This window comes from Ornithorhynchus anatinus, chromosome 6 (assembly GCF_004115215.2).
Source record: "Ornithorhynchus anatinus isolate Pmale09 chromosome 6, mOrnAna1.pri.v4, whole genome shotgun sequence".
Classification (NCBI taxonomy): domain Eukaryota; kingdom Metazoa; phylum Chordata; class Mammalia; order Monotremata; family Ornithorhynchidae; genus Ornithorhynchus; species Ornithorhynchus anatinus.
The window spans coordinates 20,779,859-20,804,043 of record NC_041733.1 but is presented as its reverse complement, the minus strand read 5'-3'; the positions used below and the strand labels follow the sequence as shown (position 1 = coordinate 20,804,043).

General features: G+C 48.3%; 1 protein-coding gene across 1 annotated transcript in view; it reads right to left on the bottom strand.

Moving 5' to 3' along the window:
* Positions 1 to 23,781, bottom strand: part of FGD1 (FYVE, RhoGEF and PH domain containing 1) — a 104,963-nt gene extending 81,182 nt beyond the window's left edge. The window contains exon 1 of the mRNA XM_029067889.2: positions 23,010 to 23,781. Within this exon, the coding sequence (XP_028923722.1) occupies positions 23,010 to 23,130 (121 nt within the window). The 5' untranslated portion in view covers positions 23,131 to 23,781. The remainder of the gene's footprint in view (positions 1 to 23,009) is intronic.
* Between the last annotated feature and the right edge of the window lie 404 nt (positions 23,782 to 24,185).

Here is a 24,185-nt window from a genome sequence, read left to right as displayed (position 1 = left end):
CCCTGTACAAGACTGCTGGGTCACTCCAAGACAACTGGGCTTTGCCGCTTTCTGTCCGGCATTTCCTAGCTTCAAATCAGTGCTTACATGTGGAGGAGATCCAAATGGGAATTAACCCATCATCCTCCCTCTCCTCTCCTGAAGCTGCATTAGAGAACAGAGGAGCGGACACTTTGGCTCAACCAATGGTATTTAAGTGCTTACTGTGCGCAGAGCAATGTATTAAGAGCTTGGGAGAGTACAAAACAATAGAGTTGATAAACACGTTTCCTGTCCACAAGGAGTTTATAGTCTCGAGAGGAGGTTTACACCTCTCATGCCCTTCATAGCTATCTTTAAAAATGTGTTGCTCCACACAGGCCTGTCAGATGCTATGATCATCTTGCCTAATTAATACTGATAACAGTGGTATTCAGTAAGCACTTACTCCGTGCCAGGCACTAAACTGAATGGTAGACACAATATAATCAGGTCCCATCTATCCATACCTTCTTCGAAGCCTCTCTGAAAGGTATCTGACTGGCTGGAGAAGAGTATTGGTCGTTCTGATGCCCAGAGGCACGAAGCTTACTGCTAACCCTGAGGTGAGCATACTTCTGAGCCTCTCAAGTCACACGAGGAATCCCACCACACTGATGATGGAGTCATAATGTGCTCAGTTTGTAGGCATAAAGTTCAACTGAAAGTTACATAGAGGTTCCTGATATTAATCTCAAAATTTTTAGGTTCCTCCTCATGCTCCCCGAAAAACTGCTTCCCCCACACCACTCCCCTCAAAAAAAAAAAAAGATAAAGAAAAAAGTTGCTGTAGGCAAAGGCGGATAGGGAAATCAAGTTGCTTGATGACAGCCTGTTCTGTCAGGGGCATTTTTAGGTAGTGTCCATTTATATCAAGGATATCCTTTCCCTCTCTGACTCCATTCCATAGAAAATTCTCTCCCACTCAGTGATGGCAGCCAGGGTCAGGGAACTACATAGCAAAGGGCATCCTAATTCAGCTGCCTGAATAGTTCTGCTCGATGACCACAAACCAGTCAACCTCCCTGGTCTGCGCCACCTGTCGGAGCCAGGTTGGGCTTCAGAGGAACATTATGATCTTGGGGACGAGGAAATCCAGTACAACTTCTTCTGGAGGCCGCCCGAACCCAACAAAGTGGCCTCCAATCAGCCTCGCCAGATCTGAATCAGTCACACCAATGTTTGGCCGGAAAACAGAAGAATCGGGGGTTCCGGCCCAGATGCCGACATCCTCCCCGGAGTCCAGCTAAGTAGTAGGACAACTTCCGGGGACACCGAGCGGGGAATCGGAGCATCATCTGGTGCCTGCCCCGAACCAGGGGAAATCGCAATGAAGATCTGTGCCAGGAGAGGCAGGCCTTCCCCCTGAGCCCCCGGGGGAGCACGCAGACGGCCGCTCGGAGCCACCAAGGGTGGCTCTGTGTGCTCTTTGACACACTTCTTTCCACGGCTGCTCCCTTATTAAAACCAGATGGCTCAGAGACGGGGGAAGGATGGGGAGGGGAGAGGGTTGGAGCAAATGTGCAGCCTGTGAACTTAAAAAAAGCACAACCAGAAATGCCATTTCAGCTTTTAAGGTGATTAGCGCTATAAAATCTTGTCAGACTTTGGGGGCATTTGTTTTCTCTTTGGTCTCTAAAAAAAGTCTGACAAGATGCTCGTCATCATCACTTTTTAACTGTGGGTCTGTCCAAGAAGCTGTAACTTTGAATCTTTAGAACTTCCTGAGTTCCCCTCCACATCACTACTAAGCCCCCGTCTGAACTGAACACGGCCTCAGGATTTGAAGCCACTGAGGACTTTGGCTGCTGCTGAAGAGGGCTCCCTTTGAGGGACCCTTTGTTGCTATGATGGGTGAATCAATAAATGGTATTTATTGAGTGCTTTCTGTGTGCAAGGCACTGTACTAGGTGCTTGGGAGTACAATACACAGCAGGGTTTTTAGATACCGTGAGAAGCAGTTGAAAGAGGAGGACGGGCTTGGGGGTCAGAAGGATCTGGGTTCTAATCCCAGCTCTGCCACTTGTCTGTTGTGTGATCTCTGGCAAGTCTCTGAACTTCTCTGTGCCTCAGTTACCTCAGCTATAAAACGAGGATTGGGATATGTGGGTGTACTGTGGGACAGGGACCATGTCCCACCTGATTAGCTTGGATCTTCCCCAGTGCTTAGAACAGTGCTTGACAAATAGTAAATGCTTAAATGCCACTGTTAACTACCATCATTAATTAGATGTCCCCATCCTACAACAAGTTTACAGTCTAGGGGAAATACACATTAACATAAATAATTTATAGATAGGTACATAAGTGCTATGGGGACGAGGGCAGGATGAACACCATATGCCCAAAGGGAACAGGCCCAAGTGCACAGAAGACACCGCAGAAGGGAAGGGAACTGGGGAAAAGAAGGCTTGGGAAAGGCCTCTTGGAGGAGATGAGGTTTTGAAGGGGTATTCTGGAACATTCCCGTGTCTCTGAAGCTCTGGGATCGGGATTCCATTTTTGCAGAAAGATACAGGGACAATGAGCAGTTGTGCGGGGACCATTGAATAAGGTGGTACTAGAGAGGGCAGAGACGTTCTGGTCATAGGCCTGCTCGCAAATTTTTCAGGGTCCTCTAAAAGTCTTCAATTGATCTTCCAATCAAATCAAAGCATCTAACCGTGGGTTATAAGGCTGTCCACCATCTGGCTAACTTTACTTTGCTTAATAACCTTCATTTTCTGCTTCACCCTGTCTGAGGCTCTGTTCCCATCAGGAAAGCCTGCTGACCATCCTTTACACATTATCTTTTCACCCCGGGTCCCTGTGTATGTCACCTCTCCATCCAGATTTCTCGCTCCTCATCACCTATGCCCACTGCCCTCCATCAAAATGCTTAAAAGCTCACTTCTGCTAAGTTTTCCCAGGCCAGAACCTGCCCCTGCTCACTCAAGCAATAATGCCACACACTTCTCTGAGCAATTTGTCTCCTGTGAATTTTCAACGATTATACTTGCCTTTTCTCTCTCATTTCACTGCTTCTTGGGGCAGTGAGGATGCTTCTTTCTTTGCAATTTCACCTCAAATCTCTACTGCATGTGGTGGTCTCAAAACACACAGTTTAATTATCTTTCATATTTCACACCACGGGCTGTGAAATTCACCTATGGATGCGTGAAACATCTTCCTGCTCAAAAGGCCTTGGACACCGCTTTAGAGTAGTCATTCTCACACTTTTTTGTTCCATGATCTTCCTGGTCACCCATACAAAGCCCATGTACTGTCTCCCTGCTTACTCTGAAGCAGAACCTAAAGACTGGGAGAGACACTATCTAGGGAGAGAGGCCAGGACGTGGGAAAGGCTGGCTCACTGTCAGAATTGCCTGGAGTTCATTGCTCTTTCCCTGAATACCGCTTCTTAAACCCTCAGCTATAGTTACTGGAGGTTCCTGTAAGTCTGTCATAGCTTCCCTGGGATCAGAACCCTGCAGGTTCTGCCCTTTACAACTCAGCCCGCAGGCCTGGGAGCAAAAGTGGGATCATGTCTACCTTCTGTATTGTACCGTGTTCCCCTGAGCACTTACTACAGTGCTCTGCACACATAAGCGCTCAATAAATACCACTGATTGACTGAATTAGTGGGAGGTTGCCGGTTCAAATGAGGTGCAGATAAGGTTGACGGGCGAGGCAGTGAACGAATGAAAGAGCAGCTCCTGCAATCGCTGCCATCAGGGTGCCTTGGGGAAGCAGTCAATCATATTTATTGAGCACTTACTGTGTGCAGACATGGAACTTAGCACTCAATACAATTGACTGCTCACTAGATCTCAAATCAGCTGAAATACTTACTGTTTTTAACTCCAAGACCCACAAGGATGGGACATACCCAACTCAGCTGCTGGGGCTGGATGGTCAGCCGTAACTGGGTCAGAAGCAGTCAACAAAAAGATTAAGACCCTCCCATTCTGCCAAAGGGTCCAAAAAGCCCAGTGTACAGAAAACACCACCTGGAAAGTAGATATATATCGTTTCCCTTAAATCAGGGACAGTAGATCCTTAAATAAGTAACTCCAACTAGAAGATGGGTGAAAGAAGATGATGAGAAAGCCTATGAGGCAAAAGATTAGGGTGGGTTTGTGCTCTCACAATGCATTCTTTGTTCTCTGACTTTGAAAAGTATACTTGAGTTTTAATTATTCAGAATAATCCCTTACAAGACCCTTCTAAATATCCTGGTGTATAATTTGTATTAGTAGTGGAATTTTGGTAACCCAAAACTGCATATATTTTCATTCTCTCTCTCTCTCTCTCTCTGAACAGAGACATTTGTGCCGAGAAGTACAATGAGCCTGCCAGCTCCGGGGATGGAATTATTGGATTTGAGGAGTAGAAAAAATGAGAATTGCCAGGATTTACTGGACAGCATGCCCAGGCTAATTATTTCTAGAAAAGGGCACTGCTCTAGTGATGGCCTGAAAATGCCTGCAAACCACTGCACAGAGAGTCAATAAGAAATCATCAAAGGTATTTGAGGGCTTATCATATGCAAAAACTGTACCAAGCATTTGGAAGAGTACTGTATAACAGAGTTAGCCAGCAGGTATGTTCACTGCGCATACTTCACACCTGTTGCAATGGAGAAGGTTGGAGGAATGAAGACGGAGCACTCCTGAGTTTATTCATTAGCATGTGACAAGGTGAACTGGATGGAAAAGCCTACCTAATCTGGAGAGGAAGAGCTTAATTTTTGTTAAGCACTTACTATGTGTCAAGCCCTGTTCTAAGCGCCAGGGTAGATACAAGTTAATCAAGTTGGACACAGTCCCTGAGGGAGAACAGGAATTCATTCTTCCGCACTTGGTTAATACCAGGTCTCTCCTCCTGCCGTAGGACTTGGTGTATTAAGAGTAAGGACTATGTCAAATAATGGTTTGAAAACTGTTTCCAGATACTATGGTCCTTTACGAACAACCTTCAGGAGCTTCTGTAATCCTGTGGGAAGACTGCTGCAAGTGGAAAGATGTTTGATTTGGGTTTCCTTTTGAGAGTCCACATCCTAAAAAGTTCAACGGAATAATCAGTCTCTCTGAATAAAATGTAAACAGGAAATAATAGGGTATGACTAGAATGACGCAAATGATCAATGATTTGAATTTATCGAGAATTTAATGAGAACAAATCACTGAGCTTGGTGCTTGGGAGAGTACAGTATAAAAGAGTTGATAGATATGTTTCCTGTCCGCAACAAGCTTACATTCATCCATTCATTCAACTGTATTTATTGAGTGCTTGCTGTGTGCAGAACACTGTACTAAACGCTTGGAAGAGTACAATATAACGATAAACAGGCTCATTCCTTACAGTCTAGAGTGGGGACGGAGAGGCACAATTATGAGAGAACGCAGGGAGACTGCGAACCCCATGTGGGACACAGACCGTGACTGATCTGATTATCTGGTAACTATTTACCCCAGTGCTTAGTACAATGTTTGGTCCACAGTAAGCACTTAAAAACCACAGTTATTATTGTTATTACTTCTAGTGACCTCACAAGAAAAGGGAGGTGATTTAGATAAATAAGGATGGATTTGGCTAAGCCCAAGGAGGGGAGCTTTCCAAGAACTGCTGTGTAGCCTGGCCTGCTCCCTTGTTTCCTGCACTACATTTCTTTTTCTTAAGGAGAAACGGACAAAGTCCATGGCTGGAGAGGGAAAAGAATGAACAAAGGAGAGGAAGTTCAGGCCCAGGGTTTCTTTGCAGGAGACTTCTGCATCTGTCCTTCCAGAAGTAGAGACAGTTCCTGCTGATTGCAAGGATTCCTGACCCAGTTGCTCGGCATTATTCTCTACTCACCTCTCTCATTCGACCCACGTATTCAATCCGTCCCGAAATCCGCTTGGTTCCTACCTTCACAACATCACTAAAATCCACCCTTTCCTCTCCACCCAAACTAGGACTAAGCTGACCCAAGCACTTATCCTTTCCTGTCTTGATTACTGCATCAGTCTCCTTGCTGACCCACCTCTCTGTCTCCTGTCTTTCCCACCTCCAGTCCATACTTCACTCTGCTGCCTGGATCATTTTTCTAAAAAAAGGTTCGGTTCATGTCTCCCCACTCCTCAGAAACCTCTAATGGTTGTCCATCCACCCCCTCATCCAGGAAAAACTCCTTACCAATCGACTTTAAAGCACTGGATCAAGTCAACTCGTCCCAGCTTACCTTGCTCACGGCCCACGCACTTCGCTCCTCAAATGTCAAAGTACTTGACTGCTCCTCAATCTCACCACTGACCTCTTGTCCGCATCCTTCCTCTGGCTTGGAACTCCCTCCTCTTTCATAGATGATAAACCACCATGCTTCCCACCTTCAAAGCCTTACTAAAATCACATCTCCTCCAAGAGGCCTTCCCTGGCTAAGCCCTCATTTCCTCTACTCCCTCTCCCTTCTGCATCACCAGCGTGCTTGAATCTGTACCCTTTAAGCATCTCCTATTCAACCCACCTGCAGCCCCACAGCACTTAGGTATGTATCCATAATTTATCTTAAATGTCTGTTTCCTCCTCGAGACTGAAAACCCCTAATGGGCAAGGAACATGTCTAGAACTTCACTTATATTGTATTCTACTAACCTTACCACTGATTGACTGCCGATCTGATACCTTCAGAACAACTCAACCAAGTGACAGGTCCCTGGAGAGCTACATACATTCCCAATGGCTACTCTTTCCCAACGCTCAGTGCAGTGCTCTGCACAAAGTAAGCACTTCTCAAATACCACTACTACAAACCAGAGCAGTGAATAGTAAGTTGGCTTTCTCGGCTCTGCAGCGACAGGGTTGGAATAGTATTATTTATTGAGTGCGTACTGTGTGCAGAGCACTGTACTAAACTCTTGGGAGACTATAATAATGTTGGTATTTAAGCGCTTACTATGTGCAGAGCACTATACTAAGCGCTGGGGTAGATACAGGGTAATCAGGTTGTCCCACGTGAGGCTCACAGTTAATCCCCATTTTACAGATGAGGTAACTGAAGCACGGAGAAGTTAAGTGACTGGCCACAGTCACACAACTGACAAGTGGCAGAGCCGGGATTCGAACCCATGACTATAGTACGATCAAGCTGGCAGACATTATCCCAGCCCTCAAGGAGATTACAGTCTAGTGGGGGAAGACAGGCATTAAAATAAATTACCCATAAAGGAAGTGGCAGATTAGAAGTATATGTACTTCAGTGCTGTGGGTGGATGAGTATCAGAGTGCTTAAGGGTACATACCCAAGTAGATACGCAACACAGAAGGGAGGACAAAAAAGATGAGAAAATGAGAGGTTAGCCAGGGAAAGCCTAGAAGTAAGAGCACGGGCCTGGGAATCAGAGGCCCTAGGTTCTAATCCCAGCTTCACCAGTTACCTTGGGCCAGTTACAACTTCTCTGTGCCTCAGTTTCCTCATCTGCAAAATGGGGACCCCAAGTGGGACCTGATTATCTTGTATCTACCCCATACCTTAGTACAGTCCTTGGCATATAGTAAGCACTTAAATACTACAGTTAGTATTAGTTGTAGAGGAGACATTATTTTAGAGGGCTTTGAAGATGGAGGGAGTAGTGGTCTGTCAGAAATGATGGGGGTGGGAGCGCCAAGCTGGAGGGAGGATGTGAGCAAAGACACTGAGAGTCCCACTGCACTTACAGCCTAAAGCTCTTCCAGGCAAAGCAGGAAGGTTAGAGAAGGGTCAACGGTTTCTCCAAAATAAAGTCTCTGCCTTGGGATCTCTCACACCAGATAGCATTCATCATTTTCCAGTCACCCAGCAGCCCAATAGAGGGAAAAAGAAAGAGCAATACAGTCAACCAGTTTTCAGGATTTGTTGAGCCTACTCTGAGCAAAGCACTATACTGGGAGCTTGGGAGCACACAGTTCTGTTGTATTGTACTCTCCCAAGCACTTAGTACAGTGCTCAGCACATAATAAATGCTCAATAAATACAACTCATTGATTACAATAAAGGCAAAAGACATGGTCCTTGTGGTTGAAGAGCTTATAATCTAATAGGGAAGAGAGGTAGATCAGACTGTACAAATACAATGGGAGCAAGAGGAACAGCAGATCATCGTCCTCAGTGGTATGTATTGAGCATTTACTGGGTGCAGAGTGTTGTATCAACTGCTTGGGAGAGTACAATACAACAAGGTTGGTAGACATGTTTCCTGTCCACAATGAGCTTATAAACAAATTGGTAATCACCAAAGTAAGCAAAAAATGAATAAACAAACCACAATCCAAAAAAGTGCTAAAAATGGCCGATGGGATGATGTGACTAGGGACATGGGAATTAGTCAGTGAAAGCCTCCTGGAGGAGGTGGCTTTTGAGGATGGCTTTGATGGTGGGAAGAAACATGTTCGGGCAGATTTGAGGAGGGAGTGCCAAGCAGTGGGGGAAATGCATGCAAAATGAGTCAGACGGGAATGGCAGTAGTGAGGTACAGTTAGGAGCTTGGCTTGGGAGGACTGAAAGCTAGGGTGTAGTAGGAGAAGAGAGCAGACAAGTAAGGAGGAAACAGCTGACGGAGAGTCTGAACTCCAAATGTCAGAAGTTTGTTTGATGTGGAGAGTAATGGGTAGTTAATGGAGGGAGAGGTAATGCATTCTGGGCAGTGCTTTTTGAAAGTGATCTGGGAAGGAGAGCGAAGAATTGTCAGACGTGGAGAGAGGATGGAAGTAGGGAGCCCCAAAAGGAAACTGAAGCACTGGTTCAGTAGAATTTAATGACAAACAATGTGAGAGGTAAGGGACAGAGTGGAGTCAAAGATGACCTCAAGGTTCATCCCTTCAGGAGCAGGGATGAAAGATGTTGATCGTGATAGGAGAGAGGGGAGGAGTAGGTTTTAGGAAGAAAGATGAGTTCAGTCTCTGTCACTTTGAGTTAAAGGTGTTGGTGAGTCTTCGATGTGGAAGGTCCCGATGCAGGAAAAATTGTGAGATTATAAAGCAAGAAGAAGGTTGGGATTGGTGAGGCCGGTTGGGGAGAGACGCCCAAATAGAAATGGTAGCTGAGGTCATGAGAAGGGATGAGGTCCAGGAGAGAGCAAGTGTGGCATGAGAAGAATCATTAAATTCCACTTCAGTTCTTACCAGATACACCCCACTACTTTAGCACTAATTTATATAAAAATCTCTCATCTGTAAATTCTTTTAAATGTTCATCTCCCCCACCACACTGGAAGCTCTTTGAGGGCAGGGATCAGTTCTACTAACTCGACTGCACTCTCACAATTTTGCACAACAGGAGTAAAGTAACTGTGTAAGCTCCCGAATAATGATGGAATTTGTAAGCGCTTACTATGTGTCAGGCACTGTTCTAAGCGCTGGGGTAGATACAAGCCAATCAGGTTGAACACAGTCCCTGTCTCACATGGGGCTCACAGTCTTACAGTTTACATTTTACAGCTGAGGGAACTGAGGCCCAGAGAAGTTAAGGGACTCGTCCGAGGTCACACAGCAGACAAGTGGCGGAGGTGGTTTATGACCCAGGTCCTTCTGACTCCCGAGCCCATGCTCTATTCACTAGGCTACACTAGAATGGGTCTATCAACTCTGTTACCCTGTATTCTCCCAAACATTTAGTAGTGTTCTGTACACACTCAAATGCCACTGATTGATGATTGCGTTGCTGATTGATAGAGGAACCGGAACATGTCTTGGAAGGCAGCCAACCCGAGAGGGTAAGAGAAACAGGGACTAGCAACAGTATCTAGGAGGGAACAGTTTGAAAAGTGGGAAGAAAACCAAGGGAATTTATTTGGGGGAGCTCAGCAACCTCCCCCTCTTCCCTGATCTTAATCTTAAAAAGAATAGCTACCAAGCACAGGATGTCCCAGAGAATGAGTGAGAGGAGACAGACTCTATTAGTTCAAGGTTCCTGGCCATCCCAGGGTAAGTTTAAATGTCAGTACTTCCCAAGCACTAACAAAACAGCATGGCCTAGTGGACAGAGCATTGGCCAGGGAGTCAGAAAGAACTGGGTTCTAATGCCAGCTCCACCACTTGTCTGCTGTGTGACCTTGGGTAAGTCACCTCACTTCTCTGAGCCTCAGATACCTCATCTGTAAAATGGGGATTACGACTGTGAACCCTATGTGGGACATGGACTGTGTCCAACCTGATTAGTTTGTATCTACCCCAGAGCTTAGAACAGTGCCTGGCATATAGTAAGCGCTTAACAAGTACCATTTAAAGAAAAAAAAAAAGCCCAGAGGTGCAGAAGCTCTTATTCTCTGGACTGGCCTAGAAGTGTGGATTTGGGAAAGTAGGGTGGCCAGACCCCATTTCACTCATTCAATCGTATTCATACCCTCCATTTCCCCATTTAAAAATGGAAAGGGGACAATTGGCCTGCTTCTCAGGATGGTAGCGACAACCTGTCCAGACATCTAAACCAAAATAATGCCTGATTTTGGGCCCTTGGATGGTGGCTTGGGTAAATATCATGGTACCCTATCATCATACATGGGACCCACGAGATCAAAAGAGATAAAAAGAGACATGCTGAGTCGAAGAGAGGAGAGGGCATTGACGATGAAAAGTGTTTTGTAACAATTGTTAGAGGGTTCCTTGCTTCCCTCTCCCTCTTATTTTTTTAGGAGCCATTCCACTATAATAAAAGAGCTGTTTTTCAAATAACTAGTTATGTGACTCACAGCTAGTTTGGAGAGTCAAGGAGAAGAGAAAGAAGTTCAGATGAACAAAATTGGGCAAACAAAATCGGGCAAGTATCCATCAAAGATGATAAAAAGAGGTTTGGTTACCTTAACCAGAGCTTCATTTGTTTGGTTTATCAGTTTCCTGTCAATCTAGGTTTTGTGTTCTAAGCTCTCCCCTCCATAAACTTCAAGGGTGCAACTGCAGTGATGATAATTCAGAGGTTTCCATCACTACTCCTCTGCTGCACTCCCGAGCCAACAGAATCAAGCCCTTTCGGCTCCCTTCTCTTCAAGTTACACAATCTCCATTTACACTCACTCCCTCGGTGAACTCATTCGCTCTCACGGCTTTGACTACCATCTCTACGCAGATGACACGCAGATCTACATCTCCGCCCCTGTCCTCTCCCCCTCCCTTCAGGCTCGCATCTCCTCCTGCCTCCGGGACGTCTCCACCTGGATGTCTGCCCGCCACCTAAAACTCAACATGAGCAAGACTGAGCTCCTCATCTTCCCTCCCAAGCCCGGTCCGCTCCCAGACTTCTCCATCACCGTGGATGGCACGACCATCCTTCCCGTCCCGCAGGCCCGCAATCTCGGTGTCATCCTTGACTCGTCCCTCTCGTTCACCCCACACATCCTATCCGTTACCAAGACCTGCCGGTTTCACCTCTACAATATCGCCAAGATCCGCCCTTTCCTCTCCACCCAAACGGCTACCTTACTATTACGGGCTCTCGTTATATCCCGGCTAGACTACTGTGTCAGCCTTCTCTCTGACCTCCCTTCCTCCTCTCTCGCCCCACTCCGGTCTATTCTTCACTCCGCTGCCCGGCTCATCTTCCTGCAGAAACGATCTGGGCATGTCACTCCCCTTCTTAAACAACTCCAGGGGTTGCCTATCGACCTCCGCTCCAAACAAAAACTCCTCACTCTAGGCTTCAAGGCTCTCCATCACCTTGCCCCTTCCTACCTCTCCTCCCTTCTCTCTTTCTACCGCCCACCCCGCACGCTCCGCTCCTCTGCCGCCCACCTCCTCGCCGTCCCTCGGTCTCGCGCCTCTCGCCTCCGTCGACCCCTGGGTCACGTCCTCCCGCGGTCCTGGAACGCCCTCCCTCCTCACCTCCGCCAAACTGATTCTCTTTCCCTCTTCAAAACCTTACTTAAAAATCACCTCCTCCAAGAGGCCTTCCCAGACTGAGCTCCTCTTCCCCCTCTACTCCCTCTGCCATTCCCCCTTTACCTCTCCGCAGCTAAAGCCTCATTTTCCCCTTTTCCCTCTGCTCCTCCACCTCTCCCTTCCCATCCCCACAGCACTGTACCCATCCGCTCAACTGTATATATTTTCGTTACCCTATTTATTTTGTTAATGAATTGTACATCGCCTCGATTCTATTTAGTTGCCATTGTTTTTACGAGATGTTCTTCCCCTTGACGCTGTTTATTGCCATTGTTCTTGTCTGTCCGTCTCCCCCGATTAGACTGTAAGCCCGTCAAACGGCAGGGACTGTCTCTATCTGTTGCCGACTTGTTCATCCCAAGCGCTTAGTACAGTGCTCTGCACATAGTAGGCGCTCAATAAATACTATTGAATGAATGAACAATCCTAAATTCTCCTAATTCTCCCTTGCTATCCCCTTCCCTTCCTATAACCACTCACATCTCCCCCCTTTCTAAGCATAGGCCTAGGTATTTCCGTGCTGTGGCCTAACTCTGACTGCATCATCTCTCCTCAGTGTTATTTTCTCTGGCTTCATCCTTTCTGCCTCACAAGCCCATAACCTTGGTGTTACCCTTGAATCCTTTCTCTCATTCAAACCACATATTCAATCCATCACTAAATCCTGTTGGTTCAACCACCACATCGCTAAAATCTGTCTTTTCCTCTCCATCCAAACTACCATGTTAATCCAAAACTTATCCTATCCCACCTTAATTACTCTATCAGACTCCCTGCTGACCTCCACCTCATTGCTGACCTCCCTGCCTCTTGTCTCTCCCCACTCTAGTCCATACTTTACTCTGCTGCCCAGATCATTTTTCTACAAAAACATTCAGTCCATGTTTCCCCACTCCTCAAGAACCTCCAGTGGTTGCCCATCCATCTCCACATCAAATAGAAACTCTTTACCACCAGCTTTAAAGCACTCAATCACCTTGCCCCCTACCTCACCTCACCTCACTAGTCTCCTACTACAGCCTGGTCCACATGCTTCACTCCTCTAATGCCAATTTACTTACTGTACCTCGATCTCATCTATCTTGCCACTGACCTCTCACCCACATCCAGCCTCTGGTCTGGAACACCCTCCTTCTTCATATCTGACAGACAATTATTCTCCCCGTCTTCAAAGCCTTATTGGAGGCACATCTCTTCCAAGAGGCCTTCTCTGACTAAACCCTCTTTTCCTTATCTTCCATTCTCTTCTGCATCACCCTGACTTGTTCCCTTTATTCATCCCCCCCCCCCTCAGTCCCACAGCACTTACACAGATATCCATAATTTATTTATATTAACGTCTGTCTCCTTGTCTAGATTGTAAGCTCATTGTGGGCAGGGATTGAATCTGTTATATTGTACTCTCCAAAATTCTTAGTACAGTGTTCTGCACACAGTAAATGCCCAACAAATACGATTGATCAATATTTTTAGTGCCAAGTCTGCAGAGTTGGGAGGAAGACAGGGAGGAAAGGAGAACTTAAGCCTTCACTGCATGGTCCCCAAACCCTGTTGAGCAGGCAGCTGCCCAGAAGAGAGACTGTAAGATGAGTTACAATAATATTCTTTAATAATCAGGGTACATGTGTGCAATATGCCCAGCATTGTACTAAGAGCTGGGGTACTTACAAGACACTCAGGTCAGACCCAGTCCCCACCTCACGTGAAGCACACAGTCTAAGTAGTAGGGTGAGAAAGCACTGAATCTCCTTTTACAGATGAGGAAACAGACACAGAGAAGTTAAGGGGAAGTGTGTTAACTGCAGGGACCTGTAGCCCTGTTGCCATGGGTGCCCACCTCCTTCCCCCAACAGTGAATGCCCCCTCGATAATCTGGTTTGCGGGAAGTTCAGAGGAGAGGGATTGCAGTGGTAAGGGATAAGTATAGTTTTTACCATCCGTGTCAGGCCTGCTTTATGGCTCTGTTCCTTTTCACCTTTTCTGGAATTCTCCAGAATTTAGGAAAAACTCAGTTCTACTTCAATCAATCCCGGAAGCGGCCCTCTGCCCCTAGATGTGCCCATCTCTGAATTAGAGAATGCACTGCCTGGAGAGCTAATGTGCACACAGGGGAGGAAGAAAGTCTACAGTGTAGCTGTTTGGGGGATAAAGGGTTGCCCTCTTAGTACCCCAGCTGAACTCACTTCATTAGCTTTTATTTTTTTTAAAAAAAAGACTGCAAGTCAAGAACAACCGACAAATCAATTGGCTTTCCTTCCTCGCTTGTCTGGGACTTGAGTAAATCACTGCAAACAGTCCCATTACCCCAAGTCAACTTCCCCCTGCCTTCGGGAATCCGGCTGAAGACTGTAACTCGTCCTCGCTCACTTCTGATCAAAGATGCCGCGTCGGCTTAATGATGAAGGGGCTGAGGGTTAGGGAGGGGCAGGAACCCACAGCAATTTCCTTAGCGAGAATGGCCGATCGGGGAGAAACGTCTAACTTCGTTTCAGAAACTAGACCAAACCAAGCCCTGGCAGACCTTTAAATCTCTCCGCTTCTTCCCATATCCGGGGCGGTCTCCCGCTAGGGAGCTCTGGGCTTGTTTCTCTTAGAGGCCGTAACTTCCTCGGGGAAGCCTATCTCACGGAGAAACAAAACTCTCTGTAAGAAAAGAACCCACCACTCAGTTTATGCTTTCATTTGCTCAGCCTCAACCCACTACTCCAAAAGACCCTCATTCCATAAGTCACATCAAGAGGAGAAGTGGCATTTCCCCCATTTCCTCAAGAATCGGTCCTGCAAGTTGTTTCTTTTCCTTTCAGTGGTATTTGTTAAGCGCTTACTATGTGTCAGGAGCTAAGTGCTGGGGTAGATTAGAGCTAATCAGGTTGAACACAGCCCATGTCCCATATAGGGCTAACCCCCATTTTACAGAGGAGGTAAATGAGGCACAGAAAAGTAAAGTGACTTGCCAAGTTAAGGGTCTGACGCCCAGGCCGGTGCTCTTTCCACAAGGCCACACTGTGAGCAACGTTGCTCAGTGAAAAGAGCCCAGGCTTGGGAGTCAGAGGTCATGGGTTCTAAACCTGACTCTGCCACTTGTCAGCTGTGTGACTTTGGGCAAATTACTTAACTTCCCTGAGCCTCAGTTACCTCATCTGTAAAATGGGGATTAAGACCATGAGTCCCACATGGGACAACCCGATCGCCTTGTATCCCCCCAGAGCTTAGAACAGTGCTTTGCACATAGTAAGCACTTAACAAATACCAAAATTAAATTTTTTTTAAATTTTTAATGCTATTTGTTCCCCTCCCCCCGATCCCAAGATGGTATAGCCACATCAGGGGAACACAATGCTGGTCTCAATTACTACTTTTACCGAGCCCAGCAGCCCCCTCTAAAACTAATTAAAACTTAAGACAGCCAGGGCCCTGTGAGCCAGAGCAAAATGAGATCCTTACAAGTCTGGCGGCAGCGGTGGCTGCTGCTGCTGCCTCAGTAGATTTTGGTTCCAGATTCTTCACTCAGCCCCTTTCTAAAGATAGCCCTCACCCGCGTGGCCCAGGGAAATGGGATGGAAAATACGAAGCAGCCCTCCCAGGCCAGCCCTGCTTCCGTTGCTGGCTGGAAAAAGCATCAGCCTTGGGCTTGCCTCCATTTCCCCCAGCCCGGGAGAGTCGGGATCACTCACTCCCAGAGCAAACCGCCCGGCCCCACAGAAGCCGCTAACAGCTAGTGGGCAGAAAAGGAGGACAGGGAGGAGGAGGGGGAGGAAGAGGAAATGAACAGGGGAAGAGGGATGGGGAAGAGGAGAAGGAACCCGGGATGGGGAGGGGGAAATGACTGACGATGGGAAAATGCTGCCGGCCAGACAGCGGTTTTATTTCAAGGGCCCAGAGGAGTGACATGTATGGAGCGGTGAGAAAAATTCATTTCTAACCTATACCCCCACCCCAACTGTTACCATCCAAGCTTTAGTCTTTCCACAGAGCCAGATGATAAAATTTTCCAGCCCTAACAAGAGGGACTGGTGACAGGGTACTGCTTACCGAGGGCTGTGGCCGACCACTGCGTCTCACAGACCTCCCGGACACCACCGTCCACCGGACTGGAGAATCCCTCCCCTTTTCTTCTCTCCCCAAGGACACAGGCCAGGATCAGTCCCAGACACCTCATCCCAACCAACTCGCCTGAGAGGCTCTTTCCCCTTCAAGCAACCATTCAAACAATGTAACAGCTGTCTCCCACGTCCTGCTTATGGTGGTCCCAGTCTCCGCCTCTCTGCTCTTCTGCCTCACTTGATTGGAAGGGAAAAGCAGTCTGCAAGAGTGACTTCTCAGAGGGGGAACAAGGAGGAAGTAAATAATCCCCCATTTCCTGATAACACCTCTGCCAGCCACCTGGGCCCTCATGTGCCTTGCTGTTTACTAACATTTTTCTTTCACTGTTTACTCTTGTTTACCTTTGGCATCTACGTTCACTTTTTCACGTACTTTTTCACTGAGGTACAGAGAAGTTAAGTGACTTGCCCAAGGTCACACAGCTGACAAGTGGTGGAGTCGGGATTAGAACCCACAACATCTGACTCCCAAGCCCGTGCTCTTTCCACCGAGCTACGCTGCTTCTCCTTTCCATGAAAGTGGAAACAAATTTCAGGCACGAGGAAGAAAATGTGTGCATGGAGTCAGTGACAAGAAAAATGCAATGGAGTTAAAGAGAATAGAATGGTGTTAGAGGAACATAGGAGTATGCAAGGATGTAGCAGATGTGAATACAAATTAAAAAAAGCTATTGCCTGAATTTATCCCTGAACACTCGGCCCCTTATAGCCTCATGCTACCACTGCAATCACAAAGAAAGAAAAACAATAGTGATGTTACTGAAATGATGGTGGTGTTGATGTTGAACCATGAAGCCCTCGTTTTCATTGCCCCTCCTACCTCTTAAAACCAGAAAACAGCACTGGGAGTCTTCTGGGAGTGGGAGGTGGAACTGGTTGAGGGGGAACACATCTGTCAAACTCTCCCAAGTGCTTAGTACAATGTTCTGCACATAATAAACAATGAATACCATCGATATGATGAAGGAGGGAGGGATAGGGTGGGGAAGGGAAGGCAGGAGAGGGCGGAATGGGGAGGAGGTGTGGACAGAGATCATGTGCATGAGCAATGAGAGTAGCTAAGCTGCAACCTATATCCATCTACAAGAGAACAAATCTTACTCCAATAAGAAAAGCCAAAGCAAGAAGGGCAACAAGGAGAGAGAGAAAGAGAGAAAGAGGATGCTAGCAATGATGGTCCCCTGAAAATTGTGCAAAGGCTGTACGTTTTTTTCTTTTGAGTTGGAGAGAAGGGAGGAGGTGGGAGCCAAGGAGACTGATTTTCAAACTGTTTGCTTCAAGGCTAGTGGAGACCCTAGTCATTTAGCCTCAGGCTGCCTTAACTGAGGAGATTGCTCTACTTAGCCATCCCCTTTCCTCCACCCAGCCAGTCCATCTTCTTCCACCTGGGGCCTCCCCCTGTCCCCACTCCCAAATCTGCACACACACGCATGGTTGGGTAAGAGACTCAAGGTGCTGGGCGGGGTGCCCAGGCAGGCTTACGCTGGGGAGGGGGAGGAGGGGCGAGGGGGAAGTTTGAGTACCACTGCCTTAAACACAACGTAGGACAAGGTACGAGCAACCTCAGGGATCATGTATCTCGACTTGGCCGTACAATTCCGTCTGCCGCATCCAAACAGAGTCTCCAAGGAGGAGGAGCACAAAGCCCTGCAGACAGATGTGAAAACAGCTTAACACAGCACCACTATGCAGTTCAAACTTGTTTAGCACTGTGCGGCGGGCGAAGGCAGTTGGATTTTCCTACTTGCAATCTCCACCTCTCTCCTCCCTTCCCCCATCGACGCCCTCCCCCTTCTCGCTCAGTTTAAATTTTGGATCGTTGCATGACTCCAATGCTGCCCGACATGAAAGCAAATCCACATCCTGACTCCAAACCACAGACAACGGCAGCAAATCCAACCCCTCCAGAACCAGGGCGGCCGGAGCAGGGGCTGGCGTTGACAGTAAATGCCGCAGCAGGAGGGAGGAGGAACTTCATCAGCGTTCCCTTTCCCCACAGGACAGGCCCTTGCAGAGCTCACCCTACTGACACTCGGGGCCACAGCCAGGCCAGCCTCTGATCAGGGCTTCAAAGGTTCAAAGAACCCTAAAAAGCCGCTGGATAGGGCTCCCCGACATATCGAGTGGGAAATTCCCTAGTTAGGGTCCCGTCTATCCATTTCCAATCTCAAAGTCTGGGAGATGGCCGAACCTGCACCTTCCCTGATGCATCCTGCAGTGAGCAGGTAGGAAGTGCTAATAGATAATCTTCAAACCTTTCCTTTCTCTAACTTTCAAGGCATCCCAGGCTTTAAGGACAGCAAAGTTGCCCCAGTCATGTTCATAACCTGAAGTGAAGTGCACACACAATGGTCAAGGATGCATTAAAGGCTTCTCCTTTTAGCCATCCTGCCAGCCACCGCACACTCTCCTCTCCTTGTCTCCCTTGGACCCTCCAACGCTGCCTTCTGAGTTGCTACGAGGACCCAATTAAAGAACAGTATTTACTGAGCATCTCCTGCGGGGTGGGTGGGGGGGGGGGAGTTCATTCATTCATTCGATCATATTTTGAGTGCTTACTGTGTACAGAGCACTGTAGTAAACGCTTGGGAGAGTACAAAATAACAATAAACCGACACTTTCCCTGCCCACAATGAGCTTACAATACAGAGGGGGAGACAGACATTACAGATATGTACATAAGTGCTATGGGGCAGGGACGGGAGGGTGGGGGAGATGAATAAAAGGAGCAAGTCAGAGTGTCGCAGAAAGGCCTGGGAGAAGAGGAAAGGAGGGCTTAGTCAGGGAAGACCACCTGGAGAAGATGTACCTTCAATAAGACTTTGAAGGTCGGGGGGAAGAGTAACTGCCTGTCGGATTTGAGGAGGGAGGGCATTCCAGGCTACAGGCAGCACTTGAGCGAGGGGTTTGTGGTGAGATAGTGCCAAGAAGAGTATAACAGAATTAGTAGACATGATCCCTGCCCTCAAGGAGCTTTCAATTTAGCTGGGAAGACAGACACTAAGGTAGATTTACTTCCTCCTATCTGCAACAGAGTATATAAGATATCCCCATAAGTGCTATGGGGGAACAGGGTGGGGGTTGGAATACCTACGTACGTGAAGGATGCAGAAGTCCTAAATTGGGGGGGTATGGAGATATAGCCCCAGTGGAGTCAACCCATGATGGTAAAAGTCTGCAGTATAGGTTTCTACAACCGCACTCAGGCAGGTCAAGAATATATATCTATCACATTCCAGACTAATACCATGTCCTCTGGATGGGCCTAGGCAGAAAGAGGTGCTAACTCAAACACTTTATCATCAGTGGAATTTATTGAGTGCTTCCTGTATGCTGAGCATTGCACTAAACACTTGGGAGAGTAGAATAACATAAATAGACTGGATCCCTGGGCTCAAGGAGCCAGCTAACAGTGTGCATGACATTAGATGTTTTCCATACTGACTTGTAAGCAAATAAACAGTGGTGAGGTGTACATAATAGAGCTTAAAAGGAAGAGAGAGGGCCCTTAAGGCCCTTTTGAAAAAAGGCAGTTGATGGCATGAGAAGTGAAGGGGAAAACTATCATCTTTCTCCCTCCCCTGGAAATCAAATTACTGGTCGTCCCCCGCTCTGCCCTAGGTCCTGGGGCATTTTCAAAAATTCCCAGCATTCCCAGCATTTTAAAAAATGCTGGAAGTCTGTATGGGGGGAGAGAGAGAGACAGACACGCACACATACACACACAAAAAAAACACCAAACCACATCACTCTGAATCACCCTTAATCACCCCAATGTGCTTCCAAGTATCCACACTGGACGACTGTTGCCCCACCAAGTTTTCTTTTCAGTTACTCCTCCTGGAAGTTCATTCTGTCACCAACTGTGGTGTGATTGGACAGTACCTTTGAATCTCCTTGACATATTAACATTTTTGGTCAAACTCACAAGGTAGGTTAGAAATTATTGAGTCCTATTCCTCTCTTTATAGCTCTTGGGCCTTCAGTGCCTTGCTCTTGTGCACATGTGCCTATAATCAATCCAACACCCAAAAAACCTTAAAACAAGGATATACAGAAGAGCAAAGTGCCCTAAAAATTTTAACAGCACCTACAGCACCCTAGAAAGTGTGATTAATTAGTCATCTTGGCTGTGGGTGTATAGACCACATAAGGTTGGCCTATTGGAAAGAGAACAGGCCCCTAAGTCGCAGGTCCTGGGTTCTAATTCGGGGCTCTGCCACTTGCCTACCGTGTGACGCTGGGCAAGTCACTTAATTTCGCTGTGCCTCAGTTACCTCAGCTGTAAAATGGGGATTAAGACTGTGAGCCCCATGAGGGACCGGGACTGTGTCCAACCTGGTTACCTTATATCTATCCCAGCGCTTAGAACAAGTGTCTGGCACATACGAAGTGCTTAAAATAATATTAAAAATAGTTACCAAAAGAGAGGTTAAAACACCTTATTCAGCCTCACCCAACGGACAAAAAAAATTAATAACATTTATTCAGCACTCCATTCAAAGTGAAGCACTATACTCATTTCAGACTGTGAGCCCGTCGTCTCTGTTGCCGAATTGTACTTTTCAAGCGCTTAGAACAGTGCTCTGAACACAGTAAGCACTCAATAAATACCACTGAATGAATGAATGAGTTCCACATCATGGGGGTGGTAAATGGAATTATAGAAATCATGGTAACAGTGGGAATTCATGGGTTAGGTAATGTTGGAAGGTTATTCTCAGACAAGATCACGACTATTTTTTGATACAAATTCCTGTAGTATTGTTACGTCGACTACTAGTAGAATGCTTTACGCCCTTGCTACTCACTGCAATTGTACTGTAAATACTTAAAAGTGGCAAAAACCCAAAACACAATGTACTTTCCAGTTCAGAAAAGTAAGGCTGAGGCAGAGGCAGTGAAGTGTAGAGGCATCATGCCTTACTTAACCAATGCCACATGCACTGTGTACAACCGTTTCTTTCTACACTGAATCTACTTATGCCAACGCGAGGCATGGTATATTCAAGGCAGACTCATGTTGTGGGAAGACCGTTCCCTAAGTCACCCATCATCCATCCAAATTGTGAAACGAAAATATGGGTCTTAACAGAAGCTGGGGGTACTCAGAAGACTCCATAAACATTAATTCAGATAAGCAGCCCTGGCTCCCGATCGATGGCGGCACCAAGGAAAAGACTCGGGAAGCCTCTCCGTCATTCTCGAAAACATCCTCGGGTGCCACAGGTACCTAGGCCGACATTACTTTGCAGTCGGGATGTTCCGGAGGGAGCTGAAATAGATGCTGGTGGGGACACATCACAGAATTACTTAGATGACAATGAATCCCTTGACTACGTAGTACCAGAGAAGCAGCACGGCCTAGTGGAGAGAACATGGACTTGGGAGTCAGAGGACCTGGGTCCTAATCCCAGCTCCACCACCTCCCTGCTGTGTGACCTTGGGCAAGTCTCTTAACCTCTCTGAGCCTCAGTTCCCTCATCTTCAAAACAGGGATTCAATGTCTGTTCTCCCTCCTACTTAAGACTGTAAGCCCCACATGGGACCTGATTATCTTTCATCTACCCCAGTGCTTAATAGAGCATTTGACATAGTAAGCGCTTAACAAATACCATTATTATTAGTATTACTATATACCATTTCGAAAAGCCTGCCACACTGCCGATCCAGGCTGTTCTTCCTGGGCATCGGTAACCCAAGAATCTCACGGTAACCCACCGACTTCGCAAACTCAAGAGAACCAGCAGGTACTTGAACCGGGTTACTGATTCAGGTATCGGTCAACGAGACCGAACACATTCGGATCTCCAACGGACACAATGAGACTCTTCCTTTTCGGAGGGGCCGACGGGAATTTGGACTTCAAAATGGTTACGGGAACAAGTCACGGACCAAGTTCAGTTCCCTGGATCGCCGGCACCAGCCCACGATCGCCAAGCCAACTGCAAAACTTCTACAGGTAACACAATACACGGTAGGGAATATTTCCAAAGAGCAACGCAACCACAAAGGAGCCGGCACACACCCCAGAGAACAGAAACTGTAAGCCCTGGGCAAGTTTGGTGTGTACACACGTATTCAGTCAGCTTCCTTTGGGCTCCCAACATATCCTTCTCCAGATCTGAATCTTCATTTCCTCTAGCAAGAGATAAGATGGGTTTTGATTGCCTTCCTAGAGCTCAGGGTGGCTACGAGTTGGGCAGAAAGGTGAGACGGTTTGGAGATCGCTGCCAGTGTTTACTGGGGAGGTTCACTAACAGGTAAAGGCCCCGTTGAGGGAGCGGGAGGAGGAGGTCGTTTTTGCCACAACTCCACCCCGCAAAAGTCCAATAGAAGCAGGACCGCGTTCCTGTTTCTGCAAATCTCTGTCACAAGATGGAGGAGCATTTTAAAACAAAGGAGGACAAAAGGGGGGGAAAAAAAATCTACACACAGACCCAAAGGCATGCCAAAGCCTGCAGTCCTTGAGATGCGGCCAATATGGATCCAAAGAGCTGTTTTTGGCTCCCTGCTGGTGGGGGCTGTGGCCCACGCTTTTGAAAATGAAAACTTAAAACAGTACCACTTTCTACGTTAGAGCCCGGACGGACAAAATACCTGATCGGCATCTGGCTTTTCATTACCCTTCCTCAGGCAGGGCAGGGCTCATCGCCCCGGCACAATGGGGACGGATTGCCCGATCATTGTTATTTTTATATAGAGACATTTATGCCTGGCTTGGGGACGGTGGGGGAGACGTCACTATCTTTTCAGCTCTTACGGCTTCGTGCCCCCGTGTAGACTGTCAGCCCGTCATTGGGCAGGGGTCATCTCTGTTGCCGAACTGTCCATCCCAAGCGCTCAGTCCAGTGCTCCGCACATAGTAAGCGCTCACTAAATACGACTGAACGAATGCACGAGTGCCAGTCTTTCCTGCGGGCCGCCGCTTCCCAGATTCGGGGCGAGCCGGGGCAGGGGCGAGGTTGGCATCAGGTGGGCTCCGGCCGGGGGGGGGACGGGCCCGGAGGGGGTGGCACTTACCGGGCCGGTGCATCGGCGAAGGGGGCAGCACCCCGTCTATGTGGTAGGAGAACCTCATGGCTTTGCACTGGCGGGAGTAGGATCGGTCGGGGGCGGCGGCGTGCAGGGGGCTCCTCTGCATGTTCCCGCCGGTGGGCACGGGGGGCACGGGGCGGCTAAGCCCCGGCAGGCCCGGCGCCTTTCCGCTGGCCAGGTCTCTCCGGTGTCCAGCCCGGGAGCCCCGGGCGGCCGGCTACAAGCTCCATGCGATGGGCATCGGCTCCGGGGCCATCGGGCCGGTGCGGTGCTGCGCGGTGCGGCCCGCTCCCCGAGGCCCGGGCAAACCCAAGCCCGGCGGGGCTGGGGCAGAGGAGGAGGAGGAAGGACGGGAGGGAGCCGACCACCGGTCCCAGGCTCCCCCCTGCCCCGGCTTCGGCCTCCTCCCTCGCCGGGCTTTGCAGAGGTTGCTTCCTACCAAAAGTTGCACAACTCCAACCACGGATTCCCTTTTGTTTGGGGGTTGTTGTTTTGGGGTTTGGGTTGTTTTTTTTTTCTCCTTTCCAACGGCCAGTTTAAGGGCCGGCTCGGCGAAGGCGGTTTCCGTCCACTGAAAGCAGGTCCGAAGGGTCCGGGTGGCCTCTCGGTGGGCCCGGGTGGCCGGTCCTTCTGGTCCCCTCCACGTCAGGGCCGGAGTCGAGGCGTCCCCGCCCGCTCCGGCAGCCCCCAGCTCGTTGTGCACATGGTGGCAGCCGCTCTCGGAGAATGCGGTGTGTCTGCCTCCAGATCCCAACAGCTGGGGGGCGTCCAGCCCAAGGATTTAAAGGCGCAGCCCCTGCTCGGCAGAACGGCCCGGCCTCCGGTGTGTACCCTTGTGTGTAACCAGTGTGTAAGAGGAGCCGCGAGGTTCAGTGGAAAGAGGTCATGGATTCGAATCCCGACTCTGCCACTTGTCAGCTGTGGGACGGTGGGCGAGCCGCTTCACTTCTCTGGGCCCCGGTTACCTCATCTGGAAAGTGGGGATGAACTGGGAGCCGCTTGTCAGCTGTGTGACGGTGGGCGAGTCCCTTCACTTCTCTGGGCCTCGGTTACCTCATCTGGAAAGTGGGGATGAACTGGGAGCCGCTTGTCAGCTGTGTGACGGTGGGCGAGTCCCTTCACTTCTCTGGGCCTCAGTTACCTCATCTAGAAAGTGGGGAT